The 24052-nt window shown below is 42.5% G+C and overlaps 1 protein-coding gene across 1 annotated transcript in view; it reads left to right on the top strand.

The window, feature by feature from the left end:
- Positions 1–3201: 3201 nt before the first annotated feature.
- The window catches only part of minar1 (membrane integral NOTCH2 associated receptor 1), a gene marked incomplete at both ends in the record, with an annotated part of 39271 nt that continues 18420 nt past the window's right edge, over positions 3202–24052 (top strand). The window contains 2 exons of the mRNA XM_080031169.1: positions 3202–4071; positions 5517–7031. Of these exons, the coding sequence (XP_079887295.1) occupies positions 3202–4071; positions 5517–7031 (2385 nt within the window). The remainder of the gene's footprint in view (positions 4072–5516; positions 7032–24052) is intronic.

A 24052-nucleotide genomic window follows, 5' to 3' on the forward strand; every position in this document is an offset into this window, starting at 1 on the left:
TGGAAAAATTATAAGCCAGTTTGCGGACCTCAATTCGAGACAGCCCATAGTATATGTCAGCTGCCTTTTTTAAATATCCAATCAGCTCATTTTCAATGTCATTTGACAGCAGTTTGGTTTGTACCCAACCTTGACATCGATGCATTGTGTCTGCTGCGGTCCTCCCTCTCTCGGATTTTCTCACCATTTTGTCACCAGTGGCAACCTGTGAAGCTCCGGTGATCTCCATGCCCAAGACCGTTAAGGCAGTGCTGGAAAATAATGGTGGCCACACAAAATATTGACACTTTGTGCCCAATTTGGACATTTTCACTCAGAGGTGTACTCACTTTTGTTGCCAGCAGTTTGGACATTAATGGCTGTGTGTAGGGCTGGGCGATATGGACCAAATCTTATATCACGATATAGGTAATTTTATATCACGATATGGATATATATCACGATATAGTATTTTCCCTTAAAATTCAATGGATTACAATAACTGTACTGAACTTTAATCACATTAGATTATTTTCATCTTTTGCTTGGAACTTAAATTTCCATACAACATACCACACCAGTCTGGCTTTAGTCAGTCAGCGCAAAATAAAAATGACAGCATCAACCAAAGAGCCTACATTTTCCAATTGATAGTAGTAGCCTATATTAAAATAATGAAAGACTTGAATTTTCCTGCAGTATTTGCTCATCTTCATTTAAAAAAGCTGTCAAAATTAACTAATGAGCATATGTCTGGTAATACTTTAACTCCAGCTTCAACACAAATAATATTTTCAAGTTTGACATGTTTTAAAGTTACATAAAACTGTCTCCAACAATAACAGCACGGGGGTGAAGCCCCGAGTAGGCTAAAGATGTCATTATTAGCCAGCTAGCTCACGAGAGCTAACCCATGTAGTTTGCTGCTTAAAACAAGCCAACTCTGCGTCACGGCAACAGCACGCTGAAGCAGCAAGCAAGTTTCCTTTGCCCGATGACATTTTTGACCGTTAAAACCAGCTGCTCTGCCACTGTGACACGGAGTTGGTTTGTTAACTGTAAAGTGACGGCGCACCGGAGCTATGGAGCTAGACAGCTAGAGCAACAGATGAGGCTTCTTCTGTTGCGGGTAGAGAAGCTGTATTGCAGCCCAGAACTATGCTGCAGAGCCCCCGTGTGGCGCGGCGGTGTAACTGCAGGGTAACTATAGGGACTCGGAGGGACAGCTGCTCCATCTATGCTCCCGCCACATGAACTTTTTTTCTCTGCGATATAAACGGTATGGCCAAATCTCTCCCGGTAGACACTTTCATATCGTCCACGATATGATATCGTCATATCGCCCAGCCCTAGCTGTGTGTCAAGTTATTTTGAGAGAACAGTAACTTTACACTCTTATGTAAGCTGTACACTGACTACTTTACATTGTATCAAAGTGTCATTTATTCAGTGTTGTCCCATGGAAAGATATAGTTAAATATTTGAAGAAATGCTAGGGGTGTACTCACTTTTGTGAGATATTGTAGTTAACGTCAAGTTAAATCATAGAGTTGTAAAAGTGGCAGAGGTGATAATTGATATTTCTACATTGTCCAGCGGTAGTTACGTCATTCTAAGTGGGGACAAAGAACTGCATCAATCTTACAGAAAGAGCTAGGCTTTGACCGGAAGTAAGGCACATTGCCTTCACATTAAAAGCTCAAACCTGAAATCTATCAGAAATGACTGTACCATCATTGTGGAATTCCAGGTTAATTTCATACTGGATGTAGCCTATATCACCACTCTTTCAGCCAACTTTATCAACACTACATAACAAACTTGAAATTATGTAGCTAAGGTCTCCCTTCAAAATGAGAACATATCTCAACTAGTCTTAACATTATGATGAAATATAGTAGGCCTATAGGCTATAGAATTCCAGGCCACTTCTAATAAATCAACAGAAATAAATATTGTGTAAAACCCAAAGTTGTTTTCATCGGAATACTTATGTGTTCTTAAAGTATTTTTTATATAGGCATTTCCTCATGGTGGTAAGTAAAGGAGAAGTAATAGTACTAGAATACATTAATTTTGAAATACTGGTCTCTGGTGGTGCTATAAGGGTATGCTACTTTACTTCTTCCATTTTGTATAAATTGTGCTGGAGTATTTCAGTTGTACAGGCTAGAATATGTAGCCTAGGTATTATTTTACTTACCCTACATGATTGCAACTAGGCTATGCTACTGCAGTAACTCTACTGTAGTGATGCTATTGCTACTGTAGTGACTTCACAGATTGCTCTTACAAAATACTTGATTTTTATAGGATGTAGGCTAATGCATCAGACTCCACTAGTTCCTCAATGGCTCTTATTTTGAAAGCGGAACCCGGTGGTGTTAATGTGAATTCTTTCAACGTGATACTCATTGGTTTTCAGCAAAGCAATTCCCGGACAGCTCCTTACCTCAGCAGCACAGCTGTGTGATAGAAGTCGAGGGGAGAAATGGAGACAGTCCAACCCAGCAGCGGGACTAACCGGGAGCATGGAGCCGTGTTTAACACCAGCTAATGTTTTTTTCCCCTTTCTAATCACCAATTACCTGTGCGCGTGTACGCGAGGATGTAGGTATGCCGCGGTGCGTTTGGTTTGCTTTAATTATTTATTTTGTATGAGACGGATAATTGAACATATCAAAGTTGTGGAGGCTTGTGGCCGCGCGCTGTGCATTCAGAGGTGATGCTTTACATTAGAGTGAGTTTATTTTTCCATCGGTTGGCTCTCTAATGACAGACACGCTGTGCTGCACCGGGCCGCCCAGAGGAGACAACCGCTCTGTTCCCGACTAGCCACGGTGAGTGACCGTCTACACATGAAAGAGAAAATAAGAATGAAATCTCCCTGTGCGCGCGCCCTGCTCTGCCAGAGGATCTATGGCTGCTGCTACTGATTGAGTGCCGGATGAATTCGCCTACAGGCACGTTATCCGTCGTTTATAGGCCAGTCCTCTATTTAAAGTCAGCACAGTGTGTGTCATTTTGAATTCCTTTTTACATACAGACCCGCCTTTTCTCTTGTAGGCTAATAAGTGACCATACTTTGTGTGATGCTTATGTTGTCTCATGGCAGGGCAGAAAACAAAACAAACAAAAACATGAACATTGAATTAACATTTAAATAGTGTTTTCCAGGTGCCAAGCTTGTCACCAGGTGAGGGCTCATCCTGAATCAGAGCTATGGATCCTCTTCCGGAGTACTCTCTGTTCCTGGCCCGGATCCTGGAGGAGCTGGACACCAAGCATGACACCATGTCCTACCAGGACCTGTGCAAGTCCCTGTGCGCCCGCTTCGACCTGGTGCACCTGGCCAAGCTCCGCAGCCTGCTCTTCTACACGGCCTGCCTGGACCCCGCCTTCCCAGCCACGCTCTTCAAGGACAAGATGCGCTGCTCCATGGAGGACCCGCAGTCCAAGAAGCTCATGGTGGCGGCCGACATCGTCACCATGTTTAACCTGATCCAGATGAACGGAGGCGTCGCCAAAGAGAAGCTGCCCGCGGTGCACAGAGCCAATAAGCTCCGTAAGAACCAGTCGCTGGAGCTGGGCAGGTCGGACAACAATGCCTATAAGTTTCAGGACTGTGACAGCAGCAGGGGTGTTGCTTATGAGCACGTGGATCACTCTAGCCCCAGGGATCACCACCATCATCTCCACCACCGGCCTCAGCAGCAGCACCCCGTGGCTCAGAGCGCCCCCCAGCCCTGTCCAAAATCATCATCTGAGTGTAAAAAATGCCCACAATTTACTCCCTCCATGGACCCTAACTTTCTCCTGGGTGTCAGTAAGGATCTGAAATGCAGAGCAGCCTCTCTGGATAAACTGCAGCATCTGCCCCAGTACTCTAGTGGTAGCTGCAGTCCGCCGTCTCCAGCCTGTGAAATGCAGAGCACCTACTTCCCTATGGACATGGACAGCGAGTCCACCACCGACCAGGAGTCCCTGCAGCACATGGACCATCAAGCAGAGCCCTTTGGTGGTCATCCCTGTATCCAGAAGAGGAACATCTTTAAGGGGGACTTCCACAATTGTGTGGCCTTCTCACCACAGGTTTGTGTTTGTGTGCTGTTGAAGGGTGTGAGAGACGCAGGGTTACTGTTACTCACTTTTAACATACCTGTGCTGTTCTGAAAAAGATGAGTAAAGAATGATGTTCATTAGCGCTCTATTGAAAAGTAACAATAGCATATCTTGTCCTAAAGAAGACACTAAATATTATAAGATAAGATAAATGGATTCAGTTTCTTATAAGAGCTTACAAGTTATATTTTCATGTATTTAATGTTACCAGATACCAAATGTCAGTGTACCTCTGATGCTGTGATTCACTTGATTTAACTAAACACGTTTTATGAACTGATTTTGTATTTCAAACCACGAGTGATCATAGACAAGGTGTATTTAAAATATTAAATAACCCTAAACATTAATTGAGTTGATCAATTATGTAAAAATAAAAACATTTAATCAAGTTGTTATACAGTACAGTTCCGATGATATTCTGGCATTCCGAATACAAGCACTTAATCATCAATGTGTAAAAAGGCAGTTTTATGTGATACACATGTATGTAAAGCATACAATTAAAGTTCAGTTATACTACTATATAATATATTACATTGTAGTATCAGTATTGATGTACAGTATATTACTATTGTGGCTGATCAACGTTGAGCTAATCCTGTATGTGTATGTATTGGGTAGGTCCATCTATAACAATAAATCACATTTTGATTCATCATGTGTTTATTAGCCTAAGTAAAATTCAGTTTTTCAACTTAATCTACTGAACAGCTATCAAACAAACAGGAGCATAGCGTACAAAGTAACATAAATGGATAACTGGAAAACTCATGAAAAACGTAGAACAAGTACAGCACTTGAGTAAATGTATTATCATACGTGATACAATGCAGAAGAATTTTGAAAAATACATAATATTCATCATGTATAATATTCCATCGTGTTAGTTTTATTTTACCCATCAACACAACTTGACTTGAGTGTTTTTTGTTTATGAAGGGCTCCTTTTAAAAAAAAATGTTTTGTCATTCTACATTTTAAGGCGAGACACTGCTATCACTGGTACATTTTGAGATGTTTTTCTGTTTAGCTTCCATAACATGTCCTCTTTCATACTAGTATTTATAAAAGCTCCAAAATGTACATTTAGGTGTTTATTTGACTAGACCTTGTCTGTTTGTGTCTATTCGAGGGTTAAGGTAGGTATTAAGGTATTACCGTATATAGGGGTATTAAAAAATAGCAACGGTATTCCTTTAATTACCATGGATACCGTCATAAAAAATGCCTGGTAATCAGCTGGCAAAGTTTCATGATGATAGCAATAAGTTAAAAATGTTACCCTATTCACCTGCAGTGTCTCACCTGGATGACTCCATGGTTCCTATCATCACACTATCTCTGCTGTATTTGCTGTGTCAGTGTTCAAAAAAAAAAAGCAAACTCATTCCTTTTCTGGGTTACTGTTGTAGGTCATCACTACCGAGTGCAAACAGGGCAGTAAAGCTGCTGACAACTACCACCACAGGAGGGAGCTTCTTCACAAGCCTGCCACCTTCTTCAACCACAGCTTCGAGCTGCCCTACAGTAACCCCTACTTTGAGCCCACACTCAACTCCCCGCTTCAGGACCGACGCAAGGTGAGGCACGAGAGCCTGGATGACCTACAGGCGTCCACGTACTTCGGCCCCACCACAGTGTCTCAATGCGTTAGCAGCAGGAAGCACGGCAACAAAGCAGGGAAGCAGCCGGCGTGGCCAGTCAAGAGCTTCAGCCTCAACACAGAAGAGGGGCCAACTCCAGACTTTCAGCGGTCATTTCTGCAACCAAGCAAACCACTCAAGGACAATCACCATTGCAATATTAGCGTCATCAGCACTGACAATGAGCAGCATTTTCAGAGCCCAAAGGAAAAAGTCATAGCTTCTCCATCTGGCTTTGCAAAGAAAACTAACGGAATAAAAAACAACAAGGACGCAGCACTAATGTCGAGTGGGCCTGCCGGTTTGGACAAAAGAGATGCCGCTAAAAGGTTCAGGGACAAAAATATGAACAGTCCATCCTTTCAGGGAGGGGACGGCTCCTCCAGTGTTGGAACTCAAACGGAGCAGGCTGAGCAGAAGAAGCTGAAGGAATACCCGGCAAAGTACAGCGAGAGAGAAAGATACGCCTTCAAACTGTCCGACGAGGACTCTGAGATTGTCAGCGACGACATCAGTGACATCTTTCGTTTCCTGGACGACATGAGCGTGTGCGACTCTCTGGGCGTGGTCCAGCCGTCGTGTTACAACAGCAATGGCTCTCTTTCTCAGGTCACGCTCAAGTCTGAAGGCGACAGCTCCCCCGAACGCAACACCATCAAACTAGCCAAGTCCAAGGTGGACCGCCTCTTCCACTCGCTGGAGAACACTGACGACGAGCTGAAATCCAGCGTGTGCAAGCTGGTGATGAGGATCGGCGAGATCGAGAAGAAGCTGGAGTCTCTGTCGGGGGTCCGCGGCGAAATCTCCCAGGTGCTCTCCAAGCTCAACAAGCTGGACGAGAAGATCCAGGAGCCCGCAGAGGCCACCAACGTAAGGCACCTGGAGACGCCGTCTGTGGCAAATGGTTCTGGTGCCACCCCAGACAACAAGCCCCGGCCCTATCCACATCCAGACACTGCCCACAACACACCGCGCGTCTTCCAGTGCCACACCATCAGCCACAATGTCAAGATGGACGCCAGCGGCTCCTTAAGGGAGTGGTGCTGCTCCGATGGCAGCAACAGCAACAGCCTCAGGGTGAAAGCCATGAAGAAGAACATGTTCACCAGGAGGTCGTCGCGCTCGCTGGATGAGGAGAACAGCGCCACAGAGTCAAAGGTGGCCAGCATCACCAACTCTCCACGGGACTGGATCACTGTGTCCTACTCCTGCCAGCCCGGGGACAAAGACAAGGACAGAGAGAGGGAACGAGACGGCAAGGACAGACACCGCAAAGCCAAAGAGGTACACTTTTATTTTTTTAAAGATATTCTTTAGGTGTTTTCACACGTCTGCAGTACAGAGTTGAAATGGGGAGAAGGGGGGGCGGGGAGGGGGGGTGTTGGACATGCAGCAAACGGCCACGGATCTGCTAGGACAAGGACTAAGCCTCTGTGGTAAGCACAATTTTTCTGCCAATTGTGGGCAGTTAAACTTGCTGTAAACACAACATTGACACATTATAATTATATACATATTATATTACATACATATTATAACATATTATTTGTTGCGTAAAACCCATCCAGCAGACACAGAAAAGCATTAGCAATGTTTGAGTTGTGTGTGTCCATATGGTAAATGTAATTAATATCTTTACTCTTTAAGATCTGTTTTTGTCTCCACCAAACTCCAGAGAAAAATATCCACCTTTAACATCTCTAGTCTTTGCTAACTTTGTGACCATAAAACCAAAACAGTGAGCTGAAAGATGCTAAATGGCTCTGTGGTGCTGGGGGTGACTGCACAGTTGGTAATCATTCTCTGCAGATTGATTATTTAATTAATCAGTTCAGATTTTTTGAGACTTAGTTCATTGTTAATATAATATAATAGTAAACTGTGGGAGCCCACTAGATAAATCATATGGAATTAGAAAGCACACCCATTTTAAACTAACACAGCTGCTGCGTCATGAGATACCAGCAGATCCCCGTGTTAAATCTGAGTTGAGATGTAAAAGAAGCTCTGTTATCGCCATGTGAGTCAGGACAATGGGACCACATTGCATCTCTCATGGCAAAGATATGTATTCACAACCATCCAATTAGAAGATGAATTAATCCTGTCAAACAAGGGGAGATTATAAATGGCTAAGTGAACAGGAGGCCTCCAGGTGCTGTAAAAAACTCGGGTGCTCGGGCTGCTGCTCCATTTGTTACCTGTCAACCAGTAATAACTGGAGGCAGAGACATCCTCCATCCGAGTATACTCTGGAAAATATGACTGCTCATTAAAATTAATCGACAAGGAGATGAAAAATCCAAACAAAATGTTCTGGTGCTTTCTGTGCTGAGAATAGAGCTATTTGTTCCAAAAATGTAAATACTAATTGGACAATAGTCTATGATGTACATTTTGGAGAAATATATAAATTTGCTTCTTTCGATTACTGGCGTGTTCTGTTCCAAATCAGTAGCATATGTGTTATGTGCAGGTTGCAGGCAGGTTTGGGTAAGCTACTTTTTCAGCATAGCTTTGCAAACTACCAATTGCTTCACACTGGAAGAAGCAGAACCACAGCAAAGCTTCCCTAGGGAGGAATCTAGTTTGGGCTAAAGCAACTGTTGCCTGGGCATGCATTCACAGTGATGAAAGAAAAAGGGGACGGGGCTCATCAGTATGGGTTCAATTACAGAAACCAATGGAAAAATTAAAAATCAATTCCTTTCCCTTTGTTGCCTATAATTTGAGTTTGTAGTTTCAGTAGTTAACTGCCCAAAAAGTAAAAGAAATGTATTTACCTACTTGAATTACTATGCAAATATGAGTGTAGTTGAAATACTAGCAAGCTACTGCAAAATGTCGTTAAACTATGAGTTTAATTATAAATAGGATGAAAATAAAAAGCAGGAGTGTAGCAGCTAACCTGGCTTCAACCAACCTTCAGAAATAGCCCTAGCAACAACTCTGCTGCAGGGCTCCAGACTAACCTTTTTTAACGGGAGCGCTGGCGCCCCTAACAAGGGATTTTTAGGAGCACAAGCAGAACATTTAGGGGCATACCTTAAATAGACCTGCAACGCATCTATACAAGTGTTTCCCAATTTTAACTAATGAAGCCTACTGATATTGTATATTGCCAGCATGTTTTGGACCACAGTGACAACAGATGATACACTTCATTGTGTTTTTGATTTTGCATCACCATGTGAAATCCTTCAGACATTCCTTTAGGAAAAGGATTTTTTTTTAACCCATTTTCACCACAACCCCTTCTACATCTGAGCCCTCTAATTTTTTCCTCCTCTATCTCTGCTGACTCCTGTAAGGAAAATAGTTTTTGGCCCAAAAGTAACTCGTAGTAGCCAGATGACATTATCTACTAATTTGCATAATATGCTATTCTGAAAGAGGCAAAATGAATAGAAAATGCTGACCGGATAGTTTACAAATGTTTACAAACTAACTTTACAGACTGTTTTTGTTGCCATATAACTATAAGGTTAGTTTTTGTATAGATATGCAATGGCCTATTGAATGTGGACCTATAAAGCAATTTAGCCTACGTGTTTACAAACGTCACCTGGCAGCTCATTCTCAGAGCGGACACCGTGCTGGCTGCTGGAGGTGGCTGCTATCAGACTGGCCGTATGAATGAGACTGTATGACTGTATATATATTGTTACTAAACACAATTCATGTGTTGCGTGACTAGCGTCAGCACATAGGCCCCCCCCGGCTTTCAGGGAAAGCAAAAGGTGAAGGCCTTTTGTTTGTTTACACTCACAGTGGCTGATATAATGATCAGACAGTATCTTAAAGCACAGTACTATTGATGTGGAATCTGTCTTTATTTACTTCCTCCCATACCAGAGGGGTATACTACGAAACAAACTCAACAGAGCCCGGCTCTCTTTTTTTGATCTGGTTCAACATAACACATACCCTCGCTCAGAGCTAAGCGGTATCACGAAGGAAGTTGTCAACCTCTTATGTTGAACGAGGGTTTCGGCTTCAGGCTCTGTGCGCGTCCCCATGAAAGGGGGCGTTTGACCGTCATTTGACTCTGTATCCGCACAAAATGGACTGATCTTGTGCCGCTAACTTTACACAAACGGACTGATTGTGAGCAGCTGAGTAAAACAAAAGTGTGTCGCCAACTTCATTCAAGAGGAAGAGTTTGTCAGTCTGAATTATTACAGCAGAAATCAGAGAGCCGAAAAAAACTCTTACTGCAAATAGGCTAAGGAGAGTGGAATGCTGCCAGCATGGAAATTATTTATTTATCTTGCCGATCGTTCTCGCAGTGCGTAACGTGACATTATAAAACAATGAAACGTTGAACTCGGATTTAAACACTATAACATTTAGCCTAATATATATAGGCTACTTTGCTATATTTATAGCACTACGCCTATAGTCCCACACTTAAGAATGTAATTTAAGTCTGACACTGTCCCCAAATGAATAGCCTATGGAAAATCACTTTACTTTTGGTCCACATCATAATGATTTAGACTATTAGCCTTTTATTTGAATCTTACAAATACCAATAGGCCTACATTAAAAAACATGTAGTCTGTATTTTCCGGACAAATATGAATCTACTGTGAGAAGCTTAACCTACGAGTCTGCAGCGATGTCCGAACTGTGACAGCTGTCAGCTGTCACGTCCCAACTGTAATCGCTACTGATGAAAAGAAAGAAGCCTACAGTGAAATAATGTTGCAAACTGTGATTTTATAGAACGCTTTATTAAGAGCCAGTGTGTGTAGATCGCCAGGTAAAACCATTTGAGGTGAGAGCATAGAGTAGCGCTGCATACAGTAGGTCTAGGCTATTTAACATTTTCTGCATCAATAACTGTATGCATGTGGCAAAAAGCCACAGCGCGATGTTACAGTTCACTCTGCTGTAAGCCTTATGTCACAGCTTCGTTTCGTTCATTAACTTACTGATCAATAAGTTTACTGATTTCACTAGTTTACTCAGTAAGAAGTATCGCTCAGACAATACAGTCAGGTCCGCGGGATTTCAAAATGTGTAGTTTCCTTAAAGGGCAGCGCTCTAAGAGCCGAATTTAAGCTCAAACTCTGGAACAAAAACTGGTCTGAGCAGGTTAGCCCTGCAGCCTCTATTACCACGGTGATCTAGCCAGGTAAAAAGAGAGCCACCTTTCGTGATACTGAAAACTCTGGTTTTAGACTCAACAGACCTCGCTCAGCCCTTAATATCGGCTCGTAGTATACCCCTCTGGACACCTTAGTCATTTTCATCAGCGACTTTAGTGATAGGTAATCTCAGCCATCAACTCCCCAAATAGGAGATAAATTACTTACACCTGTCTTTAAAATGTCCGGTCATCAAATCAACATATAGCCTACTACTCATCATCAAAATGTCTGTGGTTCAGTTTAATGATAAAATGCAGAGCGGGTTAAGGTCAGCTTTGTAGAAGAACAGTCTTTGAAGCTCAGGCAGGCTTACACCTGACACAAACATCAGTGGTTATATATAGGGTTACGGATGACCTTTTATAGGTAGGCTACCTTTGATGCCACTCCAATGTTTCTAGTATGAATACGCCTGTCGCGATAAGCAATAAATCAATTAATTGCACAATAAATTAAAATGATTTTGCCGGACGCAATAAATTACATTTGCAGCTTGTTTGTTTTCCTCGTGTCTCTCTCTATCAAAGACACTGGATGACAAGAGTGTTCACTCCGGTGTATCGGCCCTCTCACTTTGTGTGTGAGAAAGAGAGCGAGACAGAGGAGAGAGAGAGAAGGGAGAGTCCGCGAGTGATTAGTCAAATGATCAACTGCGCAAATAACGTCAGCTAGGCTACTTTCGTCGCAGTGTCTCGCTGTAGTCACGTCTTTAACATGTTGGCGACTTTGTCGCTATATTTGCCGACGTTTTGCCATAGCGATAAGGCTGTTAAAGACCAGCGACACATCTAGCGACTTTTTCTTAACCGCGCTCACGTGAGCAAAGTAGCAACGGCTGGCGTATTCTCCTCACTGCTGGCAGGCAGCCCTCACTCAATCGGGCAGCCCCAAGCAACCTGCAGCAGCCAGCAGGCAGACAGCACCGTGCCGACAAGAGCTGCCAGTTGACGTTTGTACACGCAAATAGTTTTATAGGTCCACATTCAATAGGCCACTGCATATCTATAATAAAGCTATAGTATGGCAACAAAGAACATGTGTAAAGTGAGCTTGTAAATATGTGAATAGGCCTAGTCAATTTTAGTTAATTTAACTATCTGGTCAGCATTTTTTTATTATTTTACTTGAATTACTTTCAGAATAGCATATTATGCAAATTAGTTGATTATGTCATCTAGCTACTACTAGTTACTTTTGGGCCAATAACAATTTTCCTTACAGAGGAGTCAGCAGAGACAGAGGAGGAAAGATCTGAGGGCTCCGATGTGAAGGGGTTGTGTGATGTCTGAAGGATTTCACATGGTGATGCAAAATCAAAAACACAAAGAACTGTATGATCTGTAAAATCTGTTGTCAGTGTGGTCCAAAGCTAGCCTGGTGCTACCAGACCATCGTACTTCATTTCATTTGTACAGAAGGTCTGGCAGTGCTGTAATTGGCAAACGTTCACTCACTTGGAGGCGGGTGTCTGTTAAAGTTTAAAACTATTGGATCTGCCCAGTGCCACTCTGGATTAGCCAACCAATCGCATAACGTTTGGTCGTCACGTGTGTCATGAGCCGGCTTCTGGCAACTGAAACTGGAGCGCGACTTCGACGTCATCGTTCTCAGCCACTCGCTCGCTCTCTTCGCTGATTGGACACAGAAATTTGTTCGAGCAGAATCCCACTAATACGCCCCGTCACCAGACTGACTACTGAAGGGAAAATGAAATTTGGCCGGAAGTAGGTAGGCGGGCGCAGCCAGGCTAGTCCAAAGCATGCTGGCAATACAATATCAGTAGGCCTATATTTAAAATTGGGAAAATGGATGCGTTCAAGGTCCATTTAATATGTGCCCCTAAATGTTCTGCTTGTGCCCCTTAACATTTTGAATTAAGGGTGCCATTGCAACTAGTAAAACGAGTTTGTCTGGTGCCCTGGTATTGATCTTTCAAAGGTGTACTTGCATTATTATGCCAGTATCATTATATTAGTTGAAAATGGTCTCAAAACGGCAATACTATCGCTAATCGCAATCATTTTTGGGGCAATTAATCGCCCAGCAAAATGTGTTAGCGTGACAGGCCTAAGTATGAATATGCTCGTGTGCCATCGCACTGTAAGACATGTCAGTTTTGTTAAATATGTTCGTTTTCTGAATTGAATTAATATTACCATCCTACCCAACAAAGCTGTTGTGAAAGTTGTGGAATGCCACAAAAGCACACATGGTAAATTCAGTATACATTTCAACAGTCACGTTACACTCACCCCTCTCTTTTTTTAATATATATTCCAGATTATTTAACTTTTCCGCACAAAATGGACTGATCCAAAAGGATGCTGTTTGTTTTACTCAAAAGAAACAGTTTCTTAGCAAAAACTAAAACGTGCAGCTTGGTTCTGTCCAAAACTCCGAAGTTTGAAGCATTGAAATACATTTTTTTTTAACTTTCAAAAAACTGTGCCAGAATAGCTGTGTGTGGCCAGCATAATGAGTTCCCAGAGGGATATCTCATTCTGTGCAAAACATGTCCTATAAAACTGGGAGAGGAATGTGATTACTGACCATCTGTATGTTAAATGGGAATTCAGAGTAATCAGACTAGCAGATTTCTTCTCTAATAGTTGGCCTAGACTTTACAGTCAATAATTCATTTTCAACATTGGGACATGGCCCAGTAAAAGAATGAAAAGGGTAGAAGTTTTGATAAGAATATACTACAGTATACTGTATATTGCATTATGATTATACTTTCTCAAAATGTCTTTGTTGATAGTCAAAAACATAGTTTTTATGCAGTTTTCCTCAGGCACTTCCTGGCTCTAAACAACTGCGTGCTTAGGTGGAAAGAGAGCTGGGCCTTTGTTTATGCTGATTAGGTAATGCAGTGATATTTTGGTGCTTATATTAGCATGTCATTTTTATTTGCGTCAAAACCTGCTCTGATCACCTTTTTTCACAAATGCAGACACAATTTTCATGGTTTTAGTTTGCATTAGCTGTTGAGGAAACTTACATATCAGATTGTCCAGTGTAAATGAGAGTTGGTAACTTAATACCAGATGACACAATATAATGTACTTATTATGAGAGGAACAGGTGAAAAGAGTGTCTCTGTCTTCAGCTATTGACAACACAGGGTGCACGTTTTCACTCAAGGTGCCATTTGACCATGCCTCACATACATATTCACTTTCTTATTGATGAGTGTATCTCCTTCAACAACTAGAATGTTCTATATTTTCTATGCAAATACCTGCAGTCATCACACAGCAGCAGGCAAAATAGGTGTTTCCTCTATAGTCTACAGGTCCTTCTCATATAATTAGCATATTGTGATAAAGTTGATTATTTTCCATAATGTAATGATAATAATTGAACTTTCATATATGTTAGATTCATTGCACACCAACTGAAATATTTCAGGTCTTTTGTTGTTTTAATACTGATGATTTTGGCATACAGCTCATGAAAACCCCAAATTCCTATCTCAAAAAATTAGCATATCATGAAAAGGTACTCTAAACGAGCTCTTAACCTAATCATCTGAATCAACTAATTAACTCTAAACACCTGCAAAAGATTCCTGAGGCTTTTAAAAACTCCCAGCCTGGTTCATTACTCAAAACCGCAATCATGGGTAAGACTGCCGACCTGACTGCTGTCCAGAAGGCCATCATTGACACCCTCAAGCAAGAGGGTAAGACACAGAAAGAAATTTCTGAGCGAATAGGCTGTTCCCAGAGTGCTGTATCAAGGCACCTCAGTGGGAAGTCTGTGGGAAGGAAAAAGTGTGGCAGAAAACGCTGCACAACCAGAAGAGGTGACCGGACCCTGAGGAGGATTGTGGAGAAGGGCCGATTCCAGACCTTGGGGGACCTGCGGAAGCAGTGGACTGAGTCTGGAGTAGAAACATCCAGAGCCACCGTGCACAGGCGTGTGCAGGAAATGGGCTACAGGTGCCGCATTCCCCAGGTCAAGCCACTTTTGAACCAGAAACAGCGGCAGAAGCGCCTGACCTGGGCTACAGAGAAGCAGCACTGGACTGTTGCTCAGTGGTCCAAAGCTTTCGGATGAAAGCAAATTTTGCATGTCATTCGGAGTCTGGAGGAAGACTGGGGAGAAGGAAATGCCAAAATGCCTGAAGTCCAGTGTCAAGTACCCACAGTCAGTGATGGTCTGGGGTGCCATGTCAGCTGCTGGTGTTGGTCCACTGTGTTTTATCAAAGGCAGGGTCAATGCAGCTAGCTATCAGGAGATTTTGGAGCACTTCATGCTTCCATCTGCTGAAAAGCTTTATGGAGATGAAGATTTCATTTTTCAACAAGACCTGGCACCTGCTCACAGTGCCAAAACCACTGGTAAATGGTTTACTGACCATGGTTTTACTGTGCTCAATTGGCCTGCCAACTCTCCTGACCTGAACCCCATAGAGAATCTGTGGGATATTGTGAAGAGGAAGTTGAGAGACACCAGACCCAACACTGTGGATGAGCTTAAGGCCGCTATCGAAGCATCCTGGGCCTCCATAACACCTCAGCAGTGCCACAGGCTGATTGCCTCCATGCCACGCCGCATTGAAGCAGTCATTTCTGCGAAAGGATTCCCGACCAAGTATTGAGTGCATAACTGAACATAATTATTTGAAGGTTGACTTTTTTGTATTAAAAACACTTTTCTTTTATTGGTCGGATGAAATATGCAAATTTTTTGAGATAGGAATTTGGGGTTTTCATGAGCTGTATGCCAAAATCATCAGTATTAAAACAACAAAAGACCTGAAATATTTCAGTTGGTGTGCATTGAATCTAAAATATATGAAAGTTCAATTATTATCATTACATTATGGAAAATAATCAACTTTATCACAATATGCTAATTATATGAGAAGGACCTGTAGACTAGAGGAGGGTATTTGTCCCTCTCGGAGACCTCAGCTTCTTCTTTCTGGTTCTATTGCTGTTTTTTAATGGGGTTAGATGAGCTCGTATGGTTGGTCATTAATTCAGCTCAGCCGACTCCTCCTGCTGATCTGTATTCCTCCTACCGCTATTGTATTCAGCCCCACTGTGTCTGCTTTGTGCCAATGCTTACAGTCACCGACTGATTAAATGTACCGGTCACGCCCATGTCCCAGTTTGTGCTCGGGGGATTTGGCTTGTGCTTGCTTTGGCCTCTGTACAGCCCCATGTCCCCCTGTGCGTTACATGTAACTAATCTGCATTGACAAACTAATTGCTGTTTGGATTACATTAGGTGACCAATGCTTCTTTTCAATGCACCAACAACCGGACATAGTTTGAGCCAAGATAGAAGCTATTAGAGCAGGGCTCCAGACTAACCTTTTTTACTAGGAGCACTGGCACCCCTAACTCAAATGTGTTAGGGGCGCAAGCAGAAAATTTAGGGCACACCTTAAATGGACCTGCAACGCATCTATTCACATTCATCCCAATTTTAACTACACTCAACAAAAATATAAACGCAACACTTTTGTTTTTGCTCCCATTTTTCATGAGATGGACTTAAAGATCTAAAATTCATTCCAGATACGCAATTGTACTAGCCTGGAAATCCTGACCCTGATATCTTGAACGATAGAGGGTCTGGCGACGATCAATAGTAATTTCCAACTCTAGGGGCGGCTCCTACTCGTGCATTTCAAATGCCACTGCACGCAGTTGGATAGCACTACAACCAATCAGAGCGATGCACAAGTGACGTAAGCCCCGTTCGTTTAGCGAACAGCTGTTAAACTGTTCAATTAAACGTTTGCCGTTGTCGGTCGGCAAAACAGAACATTCCACTTACTTGCTAGTGAAAGCTATGAGTCCCGTCTTCCAATTCGTTAAGGGTCGAGGCCAAAGCAGTCTCAAACTCACACAACATATCCGCAGCCATCTTTGATGTTTACTATCACAGCTTCGACGTCGCATGCACGTCACTGTCGTCATCCGGTTACGTCCTCCCCAGAGCACCATATAAAGGGCTCTGGCGCGCCCATATTAGATAGAACCAATTGAAACGTTATACCAGATTTCTGGTAGTCTTGATAAGCTTCAACGGAGCGTCTCCAGACCAACACGCGCAGCAAATTTAATTTGCCAGCGCCTAGTGGCAGGTCTGGGAATTCCAGGCTACAATTGTACCATTTCTCTCAAACATTGTTCACAAATCTGTCTAAATGTGTGATAGTGAGCACTTCTGCTTTGCTGAGATAATCCATCCCACCTCACAGGTGTGCCACATCAAGATGCTGATCTGACATCATGATTAGTGCACAGGTGTGCCTTAGACTGTCCACAATAAAAGGCCACTCTGAAATGTGCATTTTTTTGCTTTATTGGGAGTCTGGGGACTCAGAACCAGTCAGTATCTGGTGTGACCACCATTTGCATCATGCAGTGCAACACATCTTCTTCGCATAGAGTTTATCAGATTCTCAATTGTGGCCTGTCAATTGTGGCCTGTGGAATGTTGGTCCACTCCTCTTCAATGGCTGTGCGAAGTTGCTGGAGACGGCTTATGGTGGAGAAATGAACATGCAATGCACGAGCAACAGATCTGGTTGACATTCCTGCTGTCAGCATGCCAATTGCATGCTCCCTCAATGCTTGTGGCATCTGTGGCATTTTGCTGTGAGACAAAACTGCACATTTCAGGGTGGCCTTTTATTGTGGACAGTCTAAGGCACACCTGTGCACTAATCATGATGTCAGATCAGCATCTTGATGTGGCACACCTGTGAGGTGGGATGGATTATCTCAGCAAAGCAGAAGTGCTCACTATCACACATTTAGACAGATTTGTGAACAATGTTTGAGAGAAATGGTACAATTGTGTATCTGGAATGAATTTTAGATCTTTAAGTCCATCTCATGAAAAATGGGAGCAAAAACAAAAGTGTTGCGTTTATATTTTTGTTGAGTGTATATACAGTGGCTTGCAAAAGTATTCATACCCCTTGAAATTTTCTACATTTTGTCACGTTACAACCACATACGTAAATTTATTTTATTGGGATTTTATGTGATACACCAACACAAAGTGGCGCATCATTGTGAAGTGGAATGAAAATGAAACGTGCTTTTAAAAAAAATGTATGAATAAAAAAATGAAAAGTGTGGCGTCCTAAAGTATTCAGCCCCCTGAGTCAATGCTTTGTAGAACCACCTATCGCTGCAATTACAGCTGCAAATCTATTGGGGTATGTCTCTACCAGCTTTGTACATCTACAGACTGATATTTATTGCCCATTCTTCTTTGCAAAATAGCTCGAACTACAGATTCAGCATCAGATTGGATGGAGAGCGTCTGTCAACAGCAATTTTCAAGCCTTTCTCAATATTCTCAATTGTATTTAGGTCTGGACTTTGACTGGGCCATTCTAACACATGCCTATGCTTTGATTTAAACCATTCCATTGTAAATCTGGCTGTATGTTTAGGGTAGTTGTCCTTCTGGAAGGTGCACCTACACCCAGTCTCAAGTCTTTTGCATACTCTAACAGGTTTTATGCCCTGTATTTGGCTCCATCCATCTTGCCATCAACTCTAACAAGCTTCCCTGTACCTGCTGAAGAAAAGCATCCCCATAGCATGATGCTGTCACCACCATGTTTCATGGTAGGGTGATGTGCAGTGGTAGTTTTCCACCACACATTGCATTTTGCATTAAGGCCAACAACTTCAATTTTGATCTCATCTGAACAGAGCACCTTCCTCCAACCCTTGCCAAAAGCCATGCATAGTCAGATGAGACCAAACGTGAAGTTTTTGGCCTGAATGCAAAATGCAATGTGTGGCGGAAACTAACACTACAAACCACCCTACACACACCATCACCACAGTGAAACATGGTGGTGGCAGCATCATGCTATGGGGATTATTTTCTTCAGCAGGTACAGGGAAGCTGGTTAGAGTTGATGGGAAGATAGATGGAGCCAAATACAGGGCAGAAAACCTGTTACAGTCTGCAAAAGACTTGAGACTGGGGCAGAGGTTCACCTTCCAGAAGGAAAACTACCCTTAACATCAGTGGCGGCTCCTGACAAATTTCTCAGGGGGGGAAATTGTTGCGATGATGGCTAAGATCCACGGTACAAGGTAAAAGATTTTTTTCTGCTCACATCATCGAACAGCTAAATGGCAACATCAGACATTGACTGCATGTACTATATAATTTTTTTGATACAGCTAAATCAAGTTCATAGTTAATGTTAACATGATTTTGGCTGATGAATGAACTATCCCACTGTGGTCATCAAAAGGTAAATTTTCATCTACCATTTTGCCTCCTTAAATACCTCTGAATGTTAAAAGAGACTGCTTTACAATACATCACAATACTCTTTCTCCATCTGATAACATTTAGCTTAAGTGCAGCAGTTGTGTTCTGATTAAACAAAAAAATGGATGTTAGCATAGCCTAGTAATTACAATATTTACAGTTCTCATCACGTTTACAACTTGATGACAGCATACATAAAAACTAGTGGCATAGCCTACTCATTGCAATATTTACAGTATTCCTAAAATAAGAACGATCCAAGGTGATAATCAAAACATTGGGTGCTATTTAACAAGAATTTACCCATAAGACACATGTACAAAGCAAAAAAATAAAAAATGGCTAATGATATGCAATGAATACAGCTATTTCCAATTCAACATTTGAGTAGTGCAACAACACAACAACATTAAAACTACATTACTCACTTGTATTGAAATTTTGCTCGTCTCTCTTTCAAAGCAACAAAGTGATCAATGACCCGCTCATTAAAATCAGGCATGTTCCTGACTAGTTCCCTCTCCATGGAAAGCATGGCCACAGCATTGAGACGATCCTGTCCCATTGAGTTTCGCAGGAATGTCTTGATTCTCTTTAAGGTCGAGAAACACCTCTCAGCTTCAGCAGTTGTCATGGGAGTGGTGATGAGGATGTTCAACAGAGCCACAGTCTCTGATAGGGTCTCATGGAGGTTGTTCCTCTGTAGAACCTGGTAGAGTGCCAATGCACCACTGCAGCCCTTGAAATATGGACTCTCGTAGATAAGGGACAGTTCAGTCTTGAGCTTCGCCTTATTCAGCATGGGGTATGCCTTGACAGTGGTGTTCAGAGCCTCATCAGGGAACATATGGCAGTACTGCTCAAACAGGTCTCCTTGTAGCAGCGTTGCACTCACAAGGTGGCTTGTGAAAGAGAACCTCTCGTTTGCATGGCCCTAGATGGTGTCACAGACCTGTCAAAATAAATAGAGTACAGTCATATGAAAAAGTTTGGGAACCCCTCTCAGCCGGCAACATTGCACTGATTTGTTGAACCATGTACAGATACACAATCTGCTGCCAGATGTTCTTGCAGGTCTTTGGAGGTGATCTTTGGGTTGTGTGCAACCATTCTCACAATCCGCCGCATATGCCGCTCTTGTACTTTTCTTGGTCTGCTAGACCTGGGTTTAACTGCAACTGTGCCTGTGTCCTTCCATTCCCTGACAACGTTCCTTACAGTAGAAATTGACAATTGAAACCTTTGGGAAAGCTTCTTGTAGCCTTCCCCTAAACCATGATAATGAATAATCTTTGTTTTTAAGATCTTTTGGGAGCAGTTTTGATGATCCCATTCTGTCTCACTTCAGCAGAGAGTCAAAAAGAAGTGCAACTTGCATTTAGGCACCTAAAATACATTTTCTCATGATTAAACAGACATTTCTATGAGGTTCAAGGCTTAACAACATAATCCAACCAACTTTGTGTTTAAAGTCATCAGTTTTACATGCTGTTACAGGCATTAAAATCAACAAAACCACAAGGGTACCCATATTTTTGCACAGCCAGTTTTTCACATTTTATTTTATTTCATACAACCAAATACTGCTTTTCAAAAAATCTTTGTTTGGAAAACATCCCAGTACTTAGCTGTTCCTGGTAAATTAAAGACATACCACTTTTATCTTTTTTTTGTGAAAGCAGAGTCAATTATAATGCCGGCTGAGAGGGGTTCCCAAACTTTTTCATATGACTGTATATCACAAATTGGAAGTACACTATGAGTAAAAAAGACTGCCACCATCCATCCTTGAATGTAACTGTAAATACAGAAGGGGTGATTTTCTAACACTAGGTTCCAGAGGCCTGCATGACATTAGAATACAATAAATAAGGTATACAATGAAGTGAAAGTGAGAGAAAAATAGAACAAAAAGAAGAAAATAAACAAACAAAACTACAAAATCATCTACCTCCTTAGACAGCCTCTGCATTCTTGCTCTCCCAAGGCCCTCCTTTTTCCTGTGGTTCCTTCTGCTACTTGCTGCTGCTCTGGAGATGAGCTCTGGTCCCTGAAACAGACAGACAAGGAGAGTGTGTGCTAGTATATGAACGTATACAGTATGTCAATGCAATTACAGTTCCTGTCTTAGAATACCAGTAATAATAGTAAGTTTTGTCTTGTTTACGATAAACTGGGAAAATATAAAAAAAAATCTGGATGTGCTTAACTTTGTTACACAAAGAGTAATGACAATTTATGAAATATACAATGACTGAACTAGTTTCCTACTTTTGAGTGTCTAAGCATTTATAGCATATAGGCTTACATCGCTGCATTCATACTACATTTGATTATTACAAGTTAAGGTGTGCAAAATTATTTTATCCTATACGAGCCATTACAGAGCCTATATTAACAGGCAGTTAAGAAAAAGGCAAATAATATAGTTTCCCTGAATATGAAACGCTGCCATCAGGCAAAATAATGTGTATTAAGATTAAAATGATCATTTGTTCTGGCCTCCATTAAGCTGATGAACAACGTGCAATAGAATAATGTGCAATAAATAGGTAAGTACTTAACTTTAGCACTCATACTTTAGCACCTGCACCTTATTCACAAGTTCTTGTGCAATAGTTATAGTTAATAGTTTTTAATGAAGCAATCATTCAATGTGCCCAAGACAAATTTCCCCATGGTGACAATAAAGTGTAACTTATCTTACCTTATGGTCTGAACACTGCTTGTGAAGCTCTGCAGAGCATGTTTGATGAAGACTGCATCAATGTCCTTCTTCTGCAGCTGTTGGTACATCATGTCAACGTGAGGCATGATTTGATTAAATAGATGCAGGAAAAAAAGTAATCGTCCTGCAGCATCCTCAGGAAGCCAGATGCCTCCCTCACTGTGGTGCTGTCAAATGACACTCTATGAGGTCATCTAGGTTCCCATAGACTGTGTTCACGACCCTGCTGTTGAAGTTCCATCTTGTGGGCGATGCTCTTGGCAGCCTCCGTGCAATAACCTGATCGAGGATTGTGGTGCGTTTGGGTGACCAACTAAAAAAGCTAGAAATGCCATTCAGATCCGAGAAAAAAACCCTCACTGCTGGGACATGAGAAGTGGCTTGCTGCATGATCAAATTCAGCTGGTGTGCATAGCAATGCAAATAATGTGCATTTTTGTAATGCTCTCACACTTTTTGCTGCACACCAGCCTTCTCTCCTCTCATCACGCTGGCCCCGTCACATGCTTGCGCGATGAGTTTACCCTCGTCTTCCTCGGCGAATAGATGGTTCAGTCTCTCCATGATAGCAGTGGCAATCGAGTCAGCCGTTGGAGACGAGACGGGGACAAACTCAAAGCAACGCTCTTGAACAGCATGGCTCCCGTCAATGTATCGCAATACCATGACCATCTGAGTCCAGACGTCCGTTGTTTCGTCAGCTTGGATCGCAACGAAGCTGGCCGACTTCACCTCCTCCGTAATGCGTGCCCTAATGACAGCTGCCATGCAGTCAAGCAGCTCATTTTGGACCGTCTTGGACGTGCCTTTAAAGACGGTGGCCGTTTTTAAATGCTCCTCAAAAACTTTGTCTAGGGATACAATTAACTCAACCAATCCACGAAAAATTCCGGGGTTGCTGGATCCCTCGCTTTCGTCTCGGCCTCGCAAGGCCAACTCAAATGCACGGCAGAACTTAACACAGTCGATCAGGCGGCCCAGAATGTGGCGGTTTTTGCTCACCTCGTCATTGTCACGACGCACTGCTAGCCCGTAGCTCTCGTCCAACTGCGTAGCAATGTTGACGCTCCCAAACGCCGACAGTTTCAAGCAGCTGTCCATGTGCATCCTCGATGTTTCATGCTTTTTCATTTTTTCTGACAGATGCAGATCTGTGAAACCTGTTGTAGTCCAAGGTGTTTCCGTGCAGCCATCAGGTGGATGAGGACGCAGGGGTAGCAAAAGAGTCCGTTAGCTACCTCGCATCCTGCTAGCCAGTTTTTCCTCTCGTACCAGCACCGCGAAAATCCCCTGGTGTACGACTTGCCTCCTTTCTTTGATATTTGTTTAATGTTTAAATTTTGTCGGGGTGGTCCTAATTGTTTCACAGCCAATTTTTCCTGATTGCTTCAACGACTAAATGGTAATTCTCTAAATGAAATGATTGAGTTGCTCTGAGCTGTAACATTCGCCATGACGATCTTGAATGTGACTGCGGCGCAGGCACGTAACGTGATGAACCTATTAAAAGCCATAAAAGCACCACGTGACAGACTGCAATAGTTCACTGTAGTTAACGTAAGATATGACGGAATTACTTTAGGGCGACCACTCCCGGAACCCATAGAGCAGGGGTTCTCAACCTTCTGCAAGCTGGGCCCCCCCAAAGCTGGGTCATTGCAGTTGGGCCCCCCCACCGACCCTGACAACCCCCCCCCCCCCCCCCCCCGCACGCACGCGCGCACACACACACACACACACACACACACACACACACACCACCCTACACAGATAGATAGATAGATAATCTATTATTGTTATTATCACAAGGGCTAGGCCTGTGGCGCACCTTTGAGTTGAACATTGGGTTTAGGGTTGGGGTCCGTAAATTTCTTATATTTTAACGTTAAATTCTGGTGCACTTTAAAAGCTAATTATGAGATTGTATCAATGAGACACTGAGGAAATGTTTTTTTTTTTTTTAAATCTCCTTAGAAGAGAAGAACATAGTAGCCTAAATAGAACATACACAGAATAAATTCTATAATAGGTATACCTGTTATGAAAAAGCTTCACAAAACAAAGTCTATGATCAATGGGAAACACTGCTGTCTGACAACCCAGTTCAGAGAATGTTTCAACTATTGAGTCTTGGATTTGGAAAGTGG

The sequence above is a fragment of the Ammodytes marinus genome (assembly GCF_949987685.1).
Source record: "Ammodytes marinus genome assembly, chromosome: 1".
Taxonomy (NCBI): Eukaryota; Metazoa; Chordata; class Actinopteri; order Uranoscopiformes; family Ammodytidae; genus Ammodytes; species Ammodytes marinus.